The following is a 21,370-nucleotide window of genomic DNA, read 5'->3' on the forward strand; positions in this document are numbered from 1 at the left end:
TGGATCCTTATATTAAATGAGTTATATTAATACATACAACAGCTTTAGAAATCGATGTCATGTGGTACAAAATAAAATAGGCATTTTTCAATAATTTATTTTTCATCAAATTTTATTTTTGGGCAATCTCAAAAGTGAGGCCTAAAACTCATGCTTTAGTACCCTTGGGGGGCTGGGCCAGGGCCTGGGCATAGCATATAGATATCTCCGTATACACGTTACTCTCAAGTATTATAAATAGAGAGCTTCGACGATGTATATTCCTCACAAACCCGATAAGACAAAAACATAATATAGAGAGATAAAGCTATAGCTACTAATAATATCTACTGTTTGTTAGCGTGCATGTATCTATATCTTTTTATTATCCAAGTTGAATTATACCCGTATGCTATCATGGCAAACTCTATTCCTCCACTCCTATATAGCTATACCTAATTTCTAGTTTAATTGCGAAGAATCATAAAAACTAAGACTTGGGATCTCGAACGTTAAAAACGGTACCGTGGTGGTACCGAAAGTATTTATATCATCAAACTTTATCTATCAATGCATGGAGTTTAGGATCATTCTAAAAAAGTATTCATAAACATACACATTTGAGTCTTTGATTTAAGATACACGATGATGATGAAGAGTGTGATCGTCGTTTTGCTGACGATGGTGACCCTGTTGGCCGCTTCGTCGGCTTCCTTAAAAATATCATGAATTCGGAGGTTGAGGAAGAAGGACTAGCTAGTATCATTAGAACTTACAAAAATCATTTTCGATCCCACATACTGACATACCCATGTAACAAAACCAAATATTCAAGCCACTCTCACGGTTTAGATCATTATATATCCAAAAGGTCGAAGGCATTTCCATTCTCCTAGATATATCATCAATCATTATTGTATTCTTTTTTTAAAATATATATATATATATATATATATATATATATATATAGTTATACCTATTCCGTATGTACATTAAAAAAAAAGCTATGAGCAGGTCGAGGTTTGGGAAGGGGTGGGATGGGACAGTTTTCGGAGGAGGGAAAAAATGAAAAAGAAAAAAATAGAGAGAAATAGGAGGATAGGGGTAATACGGTAATAGCACATTTTAGGAGTCTTAATATTGTAAATTTTTTGTTTTTATAAGAATAGCTAAATGGCCTCCAAAAAAATTCTAGTTAATTGTGGCAATTATCCTTACTTAGAGTTTGTTAACTTACGTCTAAAGCTAGTTGTAATGATGTAGTAGTACAAACATGTAAGTTTATTTTCTTTAATGAACATTTCCTTGATTTTCGTCGACGTGTCAATTTTCCGTAAATCATGAGGTTCGAAACGGCATCGAAAACAACATTTCAAACTTGTAATTAACTATATCATTGTATATTGAAAAGGTCAAAGCCATTTTCATTCTCCCAAATATATATATTATTACCTATTCCATATATACATAAAAAAAAAAATTAAAAAAAAAACTATACATACATCCTTAAATATATTTTTGTTTGTGTGACTATTTTTCATTCTAACAAATGCATCATTTAACTTAAAGGCACACCATAAATATATTTTATTTTTCTTTTTAGGTAGAGTAATTACTTAAATTTATTCTCTATATTTAATTATGAGTACTACTCATAAGATTTTATTATTATTGAAAATTAATAAGAACGAAAAAAGAAAAAAAAAATCATATCTTTGTAAAGATTTTGAGTCGTAGTTAAGTTAAAGTTTATATTGTTTGTGTTGTCTTTGAGTATTTATTTTATAAGGTGGGTAGTGACTTTCGCCGATTCATTATACAAAAAATTAGAAAAATAGCCAATTTAAACGTTTGATATTGATAAATAACCAAGGTTTGGTAAATATTAAGTAAATAGCCATAAATGATGATGTGGTTTAATATGACAATGACTATTTAATTAATATTTACATTTGTAAATATATCAAATTGGCTATTTACCTAATATTTACCAAACATTGACTATTTAGCAATTCCCAACGTTTAAGTTGGTTATTTTGCTAAATTACCCTTCATTATATGAGTATACTATCAGGAGGCTGCATAATCTTAAGTCTACAACCAGCCAGACAAGGACAGAGACAGAGAAGCTCACCACGGAGGCTAATTTGAAAGAAAAAAAATTAAGGAGTGCTATTTTGCAAATTTTCAAAATAAAAAATGTAAATATTTTTAAAATGGGCAAAAAGTGTAAAACAAATGAGGGGATCTAAAGCTCCCCCTCTGCTTATTGTAGCTCCGTCTAATTTTTAATAAATTATTCTAAAATATTTAAGAAAAAAATTTATCAACTCGTTTGATAGTTGGGGTATTTACCTATTGTTAAGCCGTTTTTTAGATTCAACATTTGTCGACACGTGGTGTGCTTGGAATAGTCACGTGCCTAGTCTTAGATGGGCCCAGAATCATTATTCGAGATTCCAAAGGGCTCAAGGAAGTTTAGGACAAGGCCCAAAATATCTGAGAGCTTCAGAGAAATCTTTGAATCGTGATTTGAGAATAGAAGTCACTCTTCAAGGTTCCAAAGGGCTCGAGGAAGGTTAAGACAAAGCCTAACGCGTCCAAGAGCTTTAGAGAATCCTGAAATCGGGTAGCGGGTCGATGAGATTTTCCTCTTACTAAGTGAAGAACATGAAAATTGATTTATCAAGCTCTTGGACACTTTTAGAGAGGGAAATGTAATTTGGCTTTGTTGGCCTGAGTTTGTGAGAGAGTAAATATTACCTCTTCCAATCTATAGAGAATGGAAGTGATTATTTCTCTTTGTTTATTTTGGATCTCAAATGTTGTTTGAGAAAAACTAGAGAGAGAAGTGGTAGAAATAAATGGCATGAGTTTGCCTAAGTTTTTTTTATTTCTTGAGAGAAATGGTAAAATGAGGGGAGTATATATAGTGTTTTGTGAGAGTGTTGAGTGATGTGAGGTATTGGGTTTGGGCGGATGAATATTCTCACGTGGGTGAGCTTCTCAATTTTGGCGGATGACATGGCAATGAGAGTCTTGGCCTTGGTTTCTATCAGGCAGAAGACTCGGTCAAAGCAAATGAAAGGAAAAAAAATATTTTGGGCGGATGACGTGGGATATTGGCTGAAGAGATGTGGTATTAGGGTCAAGCTCCTTTTTTGTTTGTTATGCTATTACTTTTCCCTTGTTTATTGCTTTTTATTTGACATTCCCGCTTAACACCTATATAATTTACTTTTTGTGTGGATGTTTTGTATCTTATTATTAACAATTATTTATCTTTCATTTTTAACTAAATTTCTACACATTTTAATATATTTTATTAATCAATAATTAGCGTGTGCTTGTAAGGATTAATATACATATATATATGACGCGAATGTGCGCGTTTTAAAATACTAGTGAAAGAAAAACAAGTATCGCTAATTAATGAATTATTGGGAGAATACTAGGGCCACCAAAATTATGGGTTGCGGAATAAGTCGTCTATCGCTTATCATGGCAATATATAAAGACAAAGTTTTATTTATAATTTTAATATTTGGATAAGCCACTAGCAGTTAGAATATTTGTGGGATTTAATCAGCAATCTTTGTTAAAGATACACGTGAAAATTTTATAAACATCTATTTTTATATTATTATACCCATCAATTATGTAGTTATTTTACTTTTATCACTGCGACCATATATATATATACATATATATATATATATATATATATATATATATATATACACTGCAGTTAATCACAGATACACCAAACACCATATATACAAACATATAAATAGATTTTATATATTTGGGCTGCTTTCTACAATTTATTTTCGTAACCGAATACCGGGTATAATAAGTATTCAAGGTAGCTATACCAATTATCAAAATAAGAACCGCTGAACCTGTATTTCTATACATTTCACAACAGAAAGATATACAATCCTGTTACCGTGAAATAATTTTAAATATTTGATTTACTACAGAATATTAAAGGGCAAAAAATATCAAAGAACCTATGGTGATTAAGTTTGACATAAAAAAAAATGAAATTTAGGAGCTCGTCGTGTTAAGTCGGTTAATGTCAACCGACACAAAGCAAGTTTTCATGAACATGTCAAATAAAAATTGTGTAGTTATTAGAAACACTTGAATTGTTGCTTAGGGGTACTGATAGATTGAGGGTGTAGATCGATTTTGATTAAACAAACAACATATAATGATCGTTGGGGACAATTAAGGATGGTCGTTGTTGACCTGACCTTTCATTGGCTCATGTTGATGATTACTTTACTCTATACTGCACAATAATTGATTGGTATAAAAACCGTATTTATTTTACTACATTATTAAAACCGAAAAATGTAAAAAAAAAAAAAAAAACTACATGCAGTGGTTATATTTTAACATAAAAAAAAATGAAATTTGGGAGCTGGTCCCTCGTATTGAATCGCCTAATGTCAAATAATCGTGAACATGTCAAATATTTGTTGCTTAGGGGTTGATGCGGGCTGATCCGTGGACACTCTAAATCGAGCTCGTCGTGACTTAGCTTCAACAAGCCGTATATTTTGACTCGGGTGTCCGATTTGTGCGTTCGGCATATCGAATTGAATCTTGGAACGAATGCTATGAGGTGAAGGAAATGCTATGCCCGATAGAAGACCTGGGAAAAATTGGTGTTTTCCAATCTAGTTTTTTAAACTGGATCAGTTATCCGAATCTAAATTTCGGTTATATGTAGTGTCTATGATTTTTTATTTTTTTTTATCAGTTCGATTATCAATTTTACTCTATCTAAGTCATTTTAGCAATAGTTACATTGTTCTTGCATATAAATAGAATATTTCAAATAGGTAAAATACTTGTATTTACGTAGTTCGCACCGTTTGAATTTTAAATATTGTTCGATATAATAAAAATTCAATTTTTGAACCTCCGTCGGTTGTAAACTTATATGCTATTCGAGACAAATTTATTTTAAAGATATCTTGAAAATTTCACCAGCCTGGATTCGTAATTTATACATGGATTCATGAAATGAAAGAAGTAAAGAAAAGAAAATTTCAATATGTATATTTCTTGTATTTAGTTTCAGCGACATTAGAACAAAACCGTTATATATACATAAATCGAAAATAAGTAAACATGTAAATATATTTTATATAAGAGTGACGGTAAAGCAAGAAATTCATTATAGATGGAATCAAAGCCACTTTTGTTGGGAGATATGAGCATTATTGGAGAGTTAAAAGGTAAATGCTCTCACCACGAAAAGCAAGCCACGACGTTTAGACCTGCCCAGGAAAGGTGGAAATCATTGATAATCACAGTGATGCATATGATATTTCACCCACGTGTTATTTATCCACACCACATGCTTGGTAGATAGATAGACCACTGATTGCTCTGATCTTGATAATTGTTTTAACGGGAATCCTTTTTGACATGGTTCACGACCTCTGACGATCCACTCAGAGATTGACACGTGACATTAAACATCCACGTGTCAACCTCTGAGTGGATCGTCAGAGGTCGTGAACCGTGCCAAATAGCATTGCTCTTGTTTTAAAGCTGACATGGACCGATATTAGTTAAAGTGTACTAATGATGTTGTTGTAAGAACTTTTTACACCTATTAAAACTGTTCCAATAACATGAAAATGTTAAAGCGGAAGTGAAAATGATCGAATTATTTTCGATCATTATTGTGTTTTTCAGCGAGTTTCGGATTCCGACTCCGGCGAGTTATTTCAAGGTTCTTTTATATGTGGTGATAATTTGCTATCAACTAATGATAATGGAATGCTGTATAAGGTGAACCAATTTCTTTATAAAAAAAATGATATGAAAGATATGGGTGAGACATCTTATGTCATTGGCATTAAGACCATAGAGAAATATCACAGGGTATTTTGGATTTGTCTTAAAAGACCTATAACAACAAAGTTCTAGAGAGATTTTAGATGAAAAATTGTTCACCAAATGTAGTTCTATCGTGAAGGGTGACAAATTCAGCTTGGATCAATGTCTAAAGAATGACCTTGAACGTGAACAAATGAAGGATATTCCATATGTTTCCGCTGTAAAAAGCTTTATATATGCTCAGATTTGTATCAAACCTGACATTACATGTGTTATTGGAGTACTAGGTAGATATCAGAGTAACCCAGGTCCTGACAACTGGAAAGCTGCAAATATCTTGTGAAAATACGACCCAGTCAAATCTTGCAATATCTTTCTAAGATCTTAGAACGTATAGCTGATCATTTTAATTTTGTCAAATTACAAATCACCGAATCAATGTAACGACAGTTAGTATGTAAAATATTGCTAAATTATTTATGTTAAAATGATGTTTTTAAAAAAAATACGACTCCATTATTATCAACGTAAAGATAGATAGTAGGTACAATATTGCTCAATTATTTATATGAAAATGATGTTTTTATTAATAAAATACGGCTCCATTATTAGGAGGTCCGAGGCTGTTATATAATTTATTATATCAAAACTTTCCTGAGGATGACATTTTTATTAAAGAAAACAATATTACTAAAGTACTTGGAGAATACTGGGGGACCATTAGTGTAGCTAATTAGCCATTAGCAAACATTGATTTTGTAAAATAACCGATGTTTGGTTTACTTTTCAAAATAGCCATTATCAAAATAAACACAAATTGCTTACTGAAATATCCTCAAATGAATCTCACGTTTTAATGTGTTAGCCATAAATAAAGGGAATTGAAACCATAATTAATGATAACTTCATTATCCAAAGGGAAAATAACACATATATACCTTGTGTTTTAGTGAAATGTCGAGTTTAACTTTTGGTTTTAAAAAATGTCGAGTTCGTACCTTCTGTTTAACTAAAATGACGAAATTATACCATCTATTTAACCAAAATGACGCAATTATACCCTGAAATTGATAACAGTATCGCAAATCTCCATTTCATATATATTAACTCTTATATAAGAAAAACCGAATCAAATCGAAACCAATACCCTGATTTTCAAATTCCCAATTTTGAAATAAAATTAGCCTTAAATTGAAATTAAATAATAAAATTCATATCTCCCAATAGATTATTTCATTCCGTGTTCGAATTCCAACTCTAAATCCTTGATTATATGTTCGAATTTGTGATTTTGATGACTATCAACTGTCGATTTTTACCCATTTGCTTCTTTTTGTGTTTTTCACGACTAAGAGACTGTTGTTTATTTTTAGTTTTTAAATAAATTACATATATGGCGTGAATGAATAAAGATAATTGGTGTTTATATATAAATATTATAGTCAACGTCAATGAAAATTCAATAAAAGGAAGATTCGTGGTGCTGTTGTCTATTTCAGGGTATAATTGCGTCATTTTAGTTAAACAGATGGTATAATTTCGTCATTTTAGTTAAACAAAGGGTATGAACTCGACATTTTTGAAAATCAAAGGTTAAACTCGGCATTTCATTAAAACACAGTGTATATTTGTATCATTTTCCCTTATCCAAATATACATGGCAAGTAAATAAAAAAATCACCTTAGCATCATTACCTGAAAAAATGGAAGAAAAAAACAACCTTTGAAATCTTCAATGCCCTCATTCCTAAAAAAAAAAAAAACTTTGAAAAATCATAAAATATATGTATATTATGTGTAAATAAATGTATATTTATGTACATGTATGTATATCTCTGTAAATTTTCTTATTCGAATAAAACTGATTACAAATCGTTTGTTCAAAACTCAATTTATAGCTAAAAGGAAACAAATATAAATTTTAAGCAAACAAACGTGATTTATATACTTTTAAATATATATACTGAAATAAACTTAAATAAATAGAAAAAAGCAATGATCCTGCTGAGGATTTTGAGGGAGACGCAGATGGATTATTCGTTTTCTGAGAGAGAGAGAGAGAGAGAGAGAGAGAGAGAGAGAGAGAGAGAGAGAGAGTTTGACATAGAAGAGTGCTTTTCAATTTCTGAATAATATTAGTTAGGTAGCTAATTCAAGGGCAAAAAATAAAGATAAAAAAGTATTAGGGGAAATACAAACGCAACATTAAACCCGTCATTACCATCAATAACCATTCATAGTGACTGGTGGAAGAAAATTGTACGCTCCAAAATTTTGACAGATGAACACATATTATTGAGAGAGAGAGAATATGTTTAAGAATATCGTGAAAAAAAGAGAAGAAACCGCTCCAAAATATTCAATGGATTTAATTGGTAATATTAACAAATTTAAAGTCAACAAAGAATCACACATTAACTAGTCATATATATATTTTTTTAAATACCGATTAAATAAGCAAGGATAAAACTAAAATGCAAATTTCACATATATTGCCATATCATTAAAATTTACTATTTTGTTGAAAATTTTGAAACCGTTGGTTATTTTGTAATTTCGACGATTCAAGCGACTTAGTTTATGTAATTTTTTCCAAATTTAGTGGTTGCTGAATAAGTTGTCTTTCGCTAATAATATTTTTTGCTGAATAAATTTAGTTCGTGTAATTTTTGGTTGATATATAGAGATGCACGTTCCTCACAAGAAACAACAAGACAACATCAAGAATTATACATATTAAAAAAAATAGATAGAGTGAATATGTGGCTAATATACCAATTAGTAATCCCAGGAAGGTCTGTCCATGAATAAATTGAAGTCCTTATAAAAAATATTGCCAATTAAAAAAATATAAAATATTTCTCTGAAGATATAATATACATATATAAGTTTTTAATGGATACTCTAACGAGCTTGCATAATGTAAAAAAAATTATTTGACAAACTGTATATATAAAAAAAAAAAAAAAAAAAAAAACAAACAAGCTTATGGACATTTCCAAAGTTCATCTATTTTTGCAGGTATATATATATATATATATATATATATATATGTAATTGGAATGCTATAAATATTGTGTAAAATTTATGTCTTAAGCATATGGGATATTGTGCTTTGTGACGATAGTCGGTGTTTAATTGAGAGCATTATAGGGGTGATATAGTGAATGTCCTTCATCCTCAGAAAAGGAAAAATACAAATGACGGATTGACCTAAAATAAATAAATAAATAAACAAATCACTGATTGATCCGCATTGAAATTTTATAAAATAATGCAGGATATTTCATGCCAGCATTATAAATAGAGAGCTCACATTGATACACATCCCTAACAACAAACACGTATCCAACACACAAATCATCATTATATAGACAATGTCGAAGACTGCGATACTGCTTTTGGTGGCGGTGGCACTGTTCTCCGCCTCGTCTGCCTCCGGCGACCGCCTCTTGGACGCACAGAACATCATGAACTCAGAGGTCAACAGAGCGGAAGAGCCTTTGACTTTGAGCATCGGGAACAAGAAGATCGTGCTGTCAATGGTGGCGAATCAGTGTAGCAAATAATGTAGCTGGCTATATATCCACGTGCTCTCTCTGGCTATATATATATAGCCATACTTTAATAACAATAAAATGATGCGCTGCTAGCCAGCTACTACTATCTCTCTCTTTCGTCTGATGTTTCGAATATCATCTTGTCGATCGTATCTATGCTTCCACGTATAAATGCATGTGCTCTTAAATGAACCGCTAATTAACTTGATAAGTAACACGAGCTTGCTCGATCGGTTCGGTTATAAGTGGTCGTAGTACGCAAAAATATAGATGGAATCAACACGTTAGACGAACACTCACACACAAAGGTACAGAAAACAAACGTTCAGATCGAAAACCAACACGGGAGAACTATACTGCTTAGCTAATAGTTGACAAATTATTGTTAAAAATAAATCTAAACTCTTCTCTTCGTATTTAATACTAGTATATCGTTAGGTTTACGACGCAATGGCCCACTCTTAAATTTGAGAGGATAGATTATCAGAGAGGGCACTGTAGTAGCAGATGACAAGCGAGCTCTAATTTCGACATTGAGAGGATCGGACAAGGACAACTCCAAGGATATAGCGTAGTAATACAAGATCTTTGAGACAAAATGCTTTATTGATGAGTCCCAAAAGTAAAGAATATATTGCCTGAGAATCAATTCCTGTGATCAGTATATCATCAATATAACCGGTCAATAGGCGTCGGTGAAATAGGAAACACGCTATCATTAAAAACCACATATATGTCCATGTGCATAGATGGCAGATGAGTTGACACACGCGTAAGTTTGAGATAGAGATAACACAAACAATTACATAATATATGTAGATGATAATTATTAAGTATTCAACAATTAATAATTGCAAATTAAATTAGGTTATGCAACAATAATTGCTCTTTACGTACGAAGAAGAGCATGGCATCTAACTGATACTTTTGGGCTACTTAATTCTAGATCACACTATATGATTTAGATTTTTTTTTTTATTGAATATGATTTAACGAATCTGTTATTAGATCTTTTAAAATGAATACTGTTTTCTTTTATTATTACTTGGTTGATGCCTTTTGTTTATATATAGATCTAAACTACTCTTCAGATATTTTCATTAGAGAATATTATTTTTCTCAATTATTAGGGGATAGTGGAGGCCATCAAATTTATTGGTTGGAAGTTGTTGAGCAATATATATTAAAAAAATTCATCTACGTTTGTGTGGTGCGAATTGGACTAGGTTTTTAAAGAAGATTATATTTCTCAATAATATGGGGAGATCGATTGGGCCAACTAAATTAATTGGTTGCAAATAAGATGTTGCAATTTGATCCGGATACGTTACGACACGATTTAAAGCGGATTTGGATCTTAATACATGGGTCAATTATTAATTGGATCGAACACGTTAACACGATTATATAATAATGGTTCAAAATTACATGATTACGATAACACGATTAAAATTCAATTAATACGATTATTAAATGATTGACACGAAACACGATTATGACCCTCACATATATGACCCAATTAACACGATTACGAATAATAGCACAATTATGACTCAGTTAAACACGATTAATATTATAAATGTAAAATTATTAAAATATATAAAAGTGATATAAAATTATAAGCATAAACGAAAAAGATATAAAATTATAATTATAAACATAAATTATTTTGTTGAACTTCCTATGAAAGTTGACAAAAAAAAAAAAAAAAAAGGCCAAGTGCATTAGATGCGAGGCAGCACGTGTGACCGATTCAAACTACAAGCATTGTCCTTCGAATGAGGAGTGGGAGAAAGTTGGAAAGATCTGATATTTTTTGAAGTTGTTCTACGATGTTACCCTCAAGTTTTCGGGTACTAAATATCCTACTTCTAACTTGTATTTTCCATCTATCTAAGTTGTTCTACGATGTCGTGTGACTCTTCAACAATATAGACAAAGTGATTGCGATGAATACTTAAAGACTATGGCAGCTCAAATGTGGAACAAGTTTCATATGCATTGGTCTGACTTCCATCCTAATTTAGCCATCGCTTCCGTATTGGATCCCCGATACAAGCTCCAAATTGTTAATTACAATTATAGAAATCTTTATGAAAATGATTCTTTGGAGTTCATGCAAGTGAAAAGTAAAATGTACTCTATCTTTGAAGAGTAAAGCGAGAGATCAAAGAAGTGTTCACCACCACCACTTGCCGATAAGAGTCCAAGAAAGGATAACGATCAAGCTGAGCCAATAGGTGAAATCTTCAAGATATGTGAATTTTTTTTTTAATTTATAATAGTCTTCGACTTAGTTATCTATACCTTTTTCTTATGAAACTTGTCATAACTTTGTTTGATTATAATTTAATGTAGGAGTTTGATGAGATGTCTCCCTCTAAATTTACATGTTCTCAACGAAAAACTCAATATGAATATCATTTAGAAGAGCCAAAAATGGATAGGAACATCGAGTTAGACATCCTCGCTTATTAGAAGTTAATTAATGAATGTCGATATCCTATCGTTGCGACAATGGCTCATGATATATTACCTGTTCCCGTTTCAACTGTTGTTTCGAAATCTTCTTTTAGTACCAACGGTAGAGTTTTTGATGCATATCGTAGCAGACTTACATGTACCTAGCTAGATTGAGGCATTAATTTGCACTAGTGATTGGCTTTATGGTAATTTAGTTTATTTTATTTTATTTTATCATTTTAGTTTTATAAGTCTTGAATTTATTTTTGTTTTGATATATTTAACTAATTATAAAATTTATGTAGGATCGAATGGAGAAGCCGATGATTTCATAAAAGTCGTTTGAAATTTAAGTTACATGACCAGGGTGTACAATCCGAAGGTTCAAGTATTCGTATTGGCTAAAACTAGTCATATGTCTTCTTTTATTTGTTTTTTGAAAGATAATTGTATTTTGGAGTCTTATTTTCCTATGAGTACTATGTTTGGGATATTTTTATTTTGTTAAAACTATTTTTTTCTCTTATGCCTATATTTTTTTATAATTTAATCACAATTAATTGAGTTCGAATATCTAAACACGATTAAATAAATCATTTAAAAGGGCTATTAAACGGTTTAATTTAAACGGATAAGGATCTGTAAAGAAAATAAACGGTTGTATTTGGATCTAGACTTCAAACACAATTCATAAATGGTCGAATTTGATTCTAACAATTACTTTTACAAATACGATTAACACGATATGATTACGACACGAACAGGAAATTGCTATCCTTAGTTACACAGTCAAAATTCTAATTTACTTTTATATACAGGAATTTTACGAATCATTCTAGATGTTAACAATAATTGAGTAGTCCAAGTGTTTTAGTAGTCAAAGTGTTGAGGGTATAGTTTATTAAATTAGAATCCATGCTAAAAAGAACATGTGAAAATTTGGATACACACCTCATTTTTTTGTAACGTACATCAATAATGCAGTTGTTTTACACTTATCACCATGCCATGCAAATGCCAATAATCTTGATAATGATATTTTATTCTAGTGGTGACTATCGTCGTCACAAGCTCCTTATTATTTGGTTGTAGTATACAGCTAGTTGCTCTGATTTGGTAATATTTTTTGCAAGCTGGCATGGCCCGTAGTTATTAATTAGTGAACAATAAAATAATATCGTATTGATTGGAGCATTGAGGTGTAGCTATCTATGCCTAAATGATACGTTCAAACAGGCACGAAGCCAGTGCCTGCCAAGATGGACTATAACCCCCTCTAAAAGAAAAAATTGCACTTACTTTTTGTATATCAGCCCTCTTAGTCTAAATTTCTGCTTTCGTCCTTACACTCAAACATTATAAATAGAGAGGTTCCATAATGCATATTCCACACAAATCAATATCAGACAAAAGCACTATACATAGATATTCAACACACAGAAAGAATGATGAAGAGTGTGATTCTGCTTTCTGTGGCGGTGGTGGCTCTGTTGGCCGCATCGTCAGCCTCCAGCGATCGCATCTTGGACGTCCAAAACTTGATGAATCTGGAGGCCAACCGACCGGAGCCGGTTTTGGTGAGCATAGGAAATAGGAAGATCGTGCTGACGTGGCCATGGGACCCCTGCGTGCCACGTGGCAATCCTTGCGGACTGCTGGACTACTGCTGTGCTGGCCTGAAATGCTACGGCGTCGTTCCAGGGCAGGAACTAGTGCAGGGACATTGCATCCCCACTTGATTGCCTGCGTGGCTACTTAGTGCGTACTATCCACCACCACGTCATCAATATCTAGTAATAACACATCAATAATAAAATGATACGTACGCCTAGCTTGCTACTACTATCTATGTACCACTCTACGTTTGTGTGCATCTATGTTTCATCGTCTGATCAATAAAAATGTTTCCACCCACCCAGTGCCACACTCTGTGCCAATATATAGTTAAATTTAAGAGTAAAGCCATAGCCAATTAAAAACTTAATTTTGGTTAAATAGCCATTAACTACTAACTTAATCAGACTATAATACCCTCCAAGACATATGAATTTTAGCTGCCACATCATCAAATCTAGCCATTTATCAAAAAAATTATAAACGTTGGATAATATAAAACTTCAACGTTTGCTGTGGCCTAATTCGAATCATTTTTCTAAATTTAATTGCTATAATTCTAATCTAATTATTATGCTACACTTATTAATATAATGGCTAACCAAATGATGATAGAGACAATATGTGAATTTATTGCTCTGATCATGTAGCACGGGTAAATATGTCATGCACCCTTACAAAGCAATCACATAAATCAAACAAACTGTTTCAAAGTAAGATCAAAACGGAGAGATTGATTTTTATAGAAAAAATTGTTTTGCTAAACTCACTAGTGTAGCGAGTTTCAGAAATAGACTCCTTACTTAACTCCTGTCAAGTTAAAATATGTTCAGATGCAAGTCAAAGTTTTTTCGATGTTTGACGCGCTGTAGTGAGAATCGATGATTTCCAATTCGTTTCTTATCTTAAACGATTAATTATATTGTTGGAAGCTTAGAACGATTTTTGTTTGTCACTCTTTTTAGAGTGTGTTATTTCTCTAATAGAGCCCTTTTATGCGGATGCTTTGAGCACACTAGAAATAGGTGTGGGTTGTAACACTTTAAAGAAGTTTCGTGAGAGAATTCCATGCGAAAACCAGAAATCTCGAAGTCAGAGAGGCTTCACTTGGAGTGATGAAGATAGACACAAAATAGTAGTGATAGAGAGTCGTTGAATATAAACATTAGTGGATTTATTTGCACTAGGGTAAGACTCCAAGACGTAGGTGATCGCCAGAAGTGGGTTACCATATCATGTGCTATTTATTACTTTGCAATTACTTCTATTCTCATAATGGTATAAATTGTCGTAATAATTTCTTAGTCACTTTTGCGCCTATCTAAGTTATTTCAACGATTATATTATTTGCTTAAAGCTGTTGGGAAAGTGTTATGAACTTTATAAAACTGTCTATTTCGTGATGACACTTATAATGTTACTTACAAATTAAGTGACAATATAGATTATAGAGATTAGATGCACAACGTAAAAGCGAGAAAGTAAATAACACAACGAATTTGGTAACACGGTTTGGTGTAATAACAATCTAGCCTGGAGGGCTTGGAAATTAAGTAGTTAGTGGTGGTATAAGAAGTACAAAACAATCTTAGCTAAATGACCAAATCATCGTAGCAACTAGGTGAATTTGCTCAATTATTGATGTGAAAATGAAGGCTTTTATAAATTAAAATATGGCTCCATTGGGAGGTTCGAAGTTGTTGTATTATTTATTGAAGTTAAACTTTTCTGAAAATGACATTGTTGACAGAAAAAATTAGTACAACAATTGTTTCACAAAGAGCACTTGATTTCGAGCACTCAGTTCCGAGAATTTCGAGTGTTTAGGCAAGATTATCTCTAAATATAAACGAATCTAATGTCATGAAATGGGTTTATTATTATTTTTTTTTTGTTGAGAATTTTGGGTCTCATCCAGTTTTAACACAAGTAATCTATTAGTCTTGAAATGTGGTGTTATTAATAGATAATGAATCCTTATATTAAATGAGTTATATTAATACATACAACAGCCTTAGAAATCGATGTCATGTGGTACATCAGAGGATCATCCAAATAAAATAGGCACTTTTCAATAATTTATTTTTCATCAAATTTTATTTTTGGGCCTTCTCAAAAAATGAGACTTAAAACTCATGCTTTAGTACCGTTGGGGTTGGGCCGGGCCTGGGCATAGCATATAGATATCTCCGTATACACGTTACTCTCAAGCATTATAAATAGAGAAGCTTCGACGATGTAAATTCCTCACAAACCCGATAAGACAATGCATGGAGTTTAGGATTATTCTAAAAAAGTATTCATATAGAGAGAGAAAGCTATAGCTACTAATAATATCTACTGTTTGTTAGTATCTATATCTTTTTATTATCCAAGTTGAATTATACCTGTATGCTATCATGGCAAACTCTATTCCTCCACTCCTATATAGCTACACCTAATTTCTAGTTTAATTACGAAGAATCATAAAAACTAAGACTTGGCATCTCGAACGTTAAAAACGGTACCGTGGTTGTACCGAAAGTATTTATATCATCAAACTTTATCTATCAATGCATGGAGTTTAGGATCATTCTAAAAAAGTATTCATAAACATACACCTTTGAGTCTTTGATTTAAGATACACAATGATGATGAAGAGTGTGATCCTCGTTTTGCTGACGGTGGTGACCATGTTGGCCGCTTCGTCGGCTTCCTTAAAAATATCATGAATTCGGAGGTTGAGAAAGAAGGACTAGCTAGTATCATTAGAACTTACAAAAATCATTTTCGATCCCACATATTGACATACCCATGTAACAAAACCAAATATTCTAGCCACTCTCACGGTTTAGATCATTATATATCCAAAAGGTCGAAGGCATTTCCATTCTCCTAAATATATCATCAATCATTATTGTATTCTTTTTTTTTAATGTATATATATATATATATATATATATATATATATATATATACCTATTCCGTATGTACATTAAAAAAAAGCTATGAGCAGGTCGAGGTTTGGGCTCTGCGAATGGAAACGAAAGAAGAAGAGAGAGAAATGGAGAAGAGAAAGAAATTGAGTCGTGAAGTGGAAGAGAGGTTTGGGAAAGGGGTGGGATATGGGACGGTTTTCGGAGGAGGGAAAAAATGAAAAAGAAAAAAATAGAGAGAAATAGGAGGATAGGGGTAATACGGTAATAGCACATTTTAGGAGTCTTAATATTGTAAATTTTTTGTTTTTATAAGAATAGCTAAATGGCCTCCAAAAAAATTCTAGTTAATTGTGGCAATTATCTTTACTTAGAGTTTGTTAACTTACGTCTAAAGCTAGTTGTAATGATGTAGTAGTACAAACATGTAAGTTTATTTTCTTTAATAAACATTTTCTTGATTTTCGTCGACGTGTCAATTTTCCGTAAATCATGAGATTCGAAATGGCATCGAAACGACATTTCAAACTTGCAATTAACTATAATATCATTGTATATTGAAAAGGTCAAAGCCATTTTCATTCTCCCAAATATATCATGAATCATTATTGTACTCTTTTTTATTACATATATATATATATATATATATATATTATTACGTATTCCATATATACATAAAAAAAAAAATTTAAAAAAACTATAAATACATCCTTAAATATATTTTTGTTTGTGTGACTATTTTTCATTCTAACAAATGCATTATTTAACTTAAAGGCACACCATAAATATATTTTATTTTTCTTTTTAGGTAGAGTAATTACTTAATTTATTCTCTATATTTAATTATGAGTACTCATAAGATTTTATTATTATTGAAAATTAATAAGAACGAAAAAAGAAAAAAAAAAATCATATCTTTGTAAAGATTTTGAGTCGTAGTTAAGTTAAAGTTTATATTGTTTGTGTTGTCTGTGAGTATTTATTTTATAAGGTGGGGTAGTGACTTTCGCCGATTCATTATATGAGTATACTATCATGAGGCTGGATAATCTTAAGTCTACAACCAGCCAGACAAGGACAGAGTAAGAGAAGTTCACCACTAAGGCTAATTTGAAAGAAAAAAATTAAGGAGCGCTATTCTGCAAATTTTCAAAATAAAAAATGTAAATATTTTTAAAATGGGCCAAAAGTGTAAAACAAATGAGGGGGTCTAAAGCTCCCCCTCTGCCTATTGTAGCTCCGTCTAATTTTTAATAAATTATTCTAAAATATTTAAGAAAAAAATTTATCAACTCGTTTGATAGTTGGGGTATTTATCTATATAATTTACTTTTTGTGTGGATGTTTTGTATCTTATTATTAACAATTATTTATCTTCCATTTTTAACTAAATTTCTACACATTTTAATATATTTTATTAATCAATAATTAGCGTGTGCTTGTAAGGATTAATATACATATATATATATATGACGCGCATGGGCGCGTTTTAAAATACTAGTGAAAGAAAAACAAGTATCGCTAATGAATTATTGGGAGAATACTGGGGCCACCAAAATTATGGGTTAAGGAATAAGTCGTCTATATCTTATCATGGCAATATATAAAGACAAAGTTTTATTTATAATTTTAGTATTTGGATAAGCCACTAGCAGTTAGAATATTTGTGGGATTTAATCAGCAATCTTTGTTAAAGATACACGTGAAAATTTTATAAACATCTATTTTTATATTAGTATACCCATCAATTATGTAGTTATTTTGCTTTTATCACTGCGACCATATATATATATATATATATATATATATATATATATATATATATATATATATATATATATATATATACACTGCAGTTAATCATAGATACACCAAACACCACATATACAAACATATAAATAGTTTTATATATTTGGGCTGCTTTCTACAATTTATTTTCGTAACCGAATATATACCGGGTATAATAAGTATTCAAGGTAGCTATACCAATTATCAAAATAAGAACCGCTGAACCTGTATTTCTATACATTTCACAACAGAAAGATATACAATCCTGTTTACCGTGAAATAATTTTAAATATTTAATTTACTACAGAATATTAAAGGCAAAAAATATCAAAGAACCTATGGTGATTAAGTTTGACATAAAAAAAAAATGAAATTTGGGAGCTCGTCGTGTTAAGTCGGTTAATGTCAACCGACACAAAGCAAGTTTTCATGAACATGTCAAATCAAAATTGTGTAGTTATTAGAAACACTTGAATTGTTGCTTAGGGATACTGATAGATTGAGGGTGTAGATCGATTTTGATTAAACAAACAACATATAATGATCGTTGGGGACAATTAAGGATGGTCGTTGTTGACCTGACCTTTCATTGGCTCATGTTGATGATTACTTTACTCTATACTGCTCAATAATTGATTGGTATAAAAACCGTATTTATTTTACTACAATATTAAAACGGAAAAATGTCAAAATAAACCTACAGTGGTTATATTTTAACATAAAAAAAATGAAATTTGGGAGTCGGTCCCTCATATTAAATCGCCTAATGTCAACCGGCACAAAGCAAGTTTTCATGAAAATGTCAAATATTTGTTGCTTAGGGGTTGATGCGGGCTGATCCGTGGACACTCCGAATCAAACTCGTCGAGACTTAGCTTCAACAAGCCGTATCTTTTGACTCGGGTGTCCGATTTGTGCGTTCGGCATATCGAATTGAATCTTGGAACGAATGCTACGAGGTGAAGGAAATGCTATGCCCGATAGAAGACCTGGGAAAAATTGGTGTTTTCGGATCTAGTTTTTTAAACTGGATCAGTTGTCAACGATTTTTTGTTTTGGATCAGTTCGATTACAATTTTACTCTATCTAAGTCATTTTAGCAATAGTTACATTGTTCATGCATATATATAGAATATTTCAAATAGGTAAAATACTTGTATTTACGGTGTTCGCGCCGTTTGTGGCCGAAATAGTCGGATTGAGCTTTTTGAATCCGAGTTAAAGATGTCTTCATGCAACTTTTAAACAGAAAACAAGATGAACTTTTTAAATATACTATTTTTCTATTATTTCTATTCTCATAATCATGTAAATAATTTCATCAATTGTCTAAACTTATATGGCAATAATTTAAGCGTCACTTTCGCCTATCTAATTAATTTTAGCAATAGTTATTCGTTTAAGCTGCTTGGAAAGTGGTAGTAGGTAAAGTATTTGCTCAATAAATATATATATATATATATATATATATATATATATATATATATATATATCAGAACTCTGTAAAGTTTAAAATATGAATTGAATAAGAGCAAGAAATTAATTTTACACGGAATCAAAGCTAGCTGCAATATTTTGTTCGAAGATATGAGCGATATTGGAGAGTAAAATGGTGAATGTAGCAAGCCAGGTCTACATGAGCTGCCGGGGATTAAAAAATCGAAAATTATAAAATTACCCACACCACGTGTTTTGTAGATAGATCATAGACCAGTGATTGCTCTGGTCCTGTAATTAATAATTGTTAATCCATGGAGAGTAAAATAAGACCGTAGCGATATATCTAAGTGGTTAGGTTAGGAATCGCCTATAGATATCTCATGTAAGTCTCAAGCATTATAAATAGAGAGCTTCGAGCCTTCGACGATGCATATTCCTCACAAACCCGATAAGACAAAAAACAGCATATAGAGAGAGATATATATATATATAAGACACAGAATAGAAGAGAATGGCGATGAAGAGTGCGATTCTGGTTTTGGTGGCGGTGGTTGCGGTGTTGGCGGCTTCGTCGGTCTCCAGCGATCGCGGCATCGACCTTCAAAACATCATGAATTTGGAGGCCAAGGAGGCGCAGACGGTGACGCTGAGCATCGGGAATCGGAAGATCGTTCACCTTCTGACCTTGCCGTGGGACCACTGCGTCCCACAGGGCAACCCTTGCGGATTGCTCGACTGGTGTTGCAGCTCTCTGACATGCACTGGAATCATTCCGGGCCAGCAATATGTCTATGGAACTTGCACACCTAGCTAGCTAAATTAAAAAATTATAAATATGCATGCACGTACGTCTTGCAACGACGTAGCTAGCTAAAACTATCCATCACCCTGTGGCTGTATATTATATATAGCCACTAATATTATAATAAGGTGATATGAAGCTAGCTACTAATAATACCTTGCTGTACTGCTTTGTTTGTTTGCGAATGCGTGCACGTATATCTCTATCTTTTTGTTATCCAAGTTGAATTGTGCCAAGCTCTATTCATCCGCTCCTATTATAACTATACCTAATTTCTAGTTTAATCACGAAGAATCATAAAAAAAATCAGACTTAGCAGTTAGCATCTCGAAAGTAAACGGTGCCCAAGTATTTATATAATAATCAAACTTATAATTTAAATGATACCTATTCCATATATACATAACTAAAAAGCTATAAATATATATATATATATATATATATATATAATATCAAAAAATTGGCTACATAAGTCACCTAAACTATATGAATTGTAAATTAGCCAACCTTTAGTAAATACTTTGTAAATACCCAACTTGCATACGTGACAGCCTATTAACTACTTTTTTTTTTACATGTTTGGCTGGATTAAATAAGTCTTTTATTAATCTGTTAATAAGTTAACTTGGTTATTTACAACAAATTAACGAAAGTTGAGCTATATCTCATTCACTATAACCGTGTGACTATATAACTTAATAACCCATATTATATTCTCCTGAATATATCATCAATCACTATTTATAATATATATATATATATATATATATATATATATATATTAAGTTATATAGCCACACGGATATACTGAATTGAGATATAGCCCACATTTGGTTAATTTCTTGTAAATAGCCAAATAAACTTATTAACAGCTTAGTAATTGACTTATTTAACACAGCCAAACATATATTTTAGATAGTTAATAGGCTGCCACGTATGCAAGTTGG

The 21,370-nt window shown here is 31.7% G+C and overlaps 1 protein-coding gene across 1 annotated transcript; it reads left to right on the plus strand.

The window, feature by feature from the left end:
• The first annotated feature begins 20,132 nt into the window (after positions 1–20,132).
• On the plus strand, positions 20,133–20,435 carry LOC149386556 (beta/delta-urticatoxin-De2a-like). Its single transcript, XM_089626530.1, has one exon. It carries the CDS (start codon positions 20,133–20,135, stop codon positions 20,433–20,435), a length of 303 nt encoding a protein of 100 aa, XP_089482656.1.
• Positions 20,436–21,370: the final 935 nt, after the last annotated feature.

Source organism: Urtica dioica, chromosome 9 (genome assembly GCF_054948205.1).
Source record: "Urtica dioica subsp. dioica isolate 48M chromosome 9, U.dioica_male_clone48M_v1_H2, whole genome shotgun sequence".
Classification (NCBI taxonomy): Eukaryota; Viridiplantae; Streptophyta; class Magnoliopsida; order Rosales; family Urticaceae; genus Urtica; species Urtica dioica.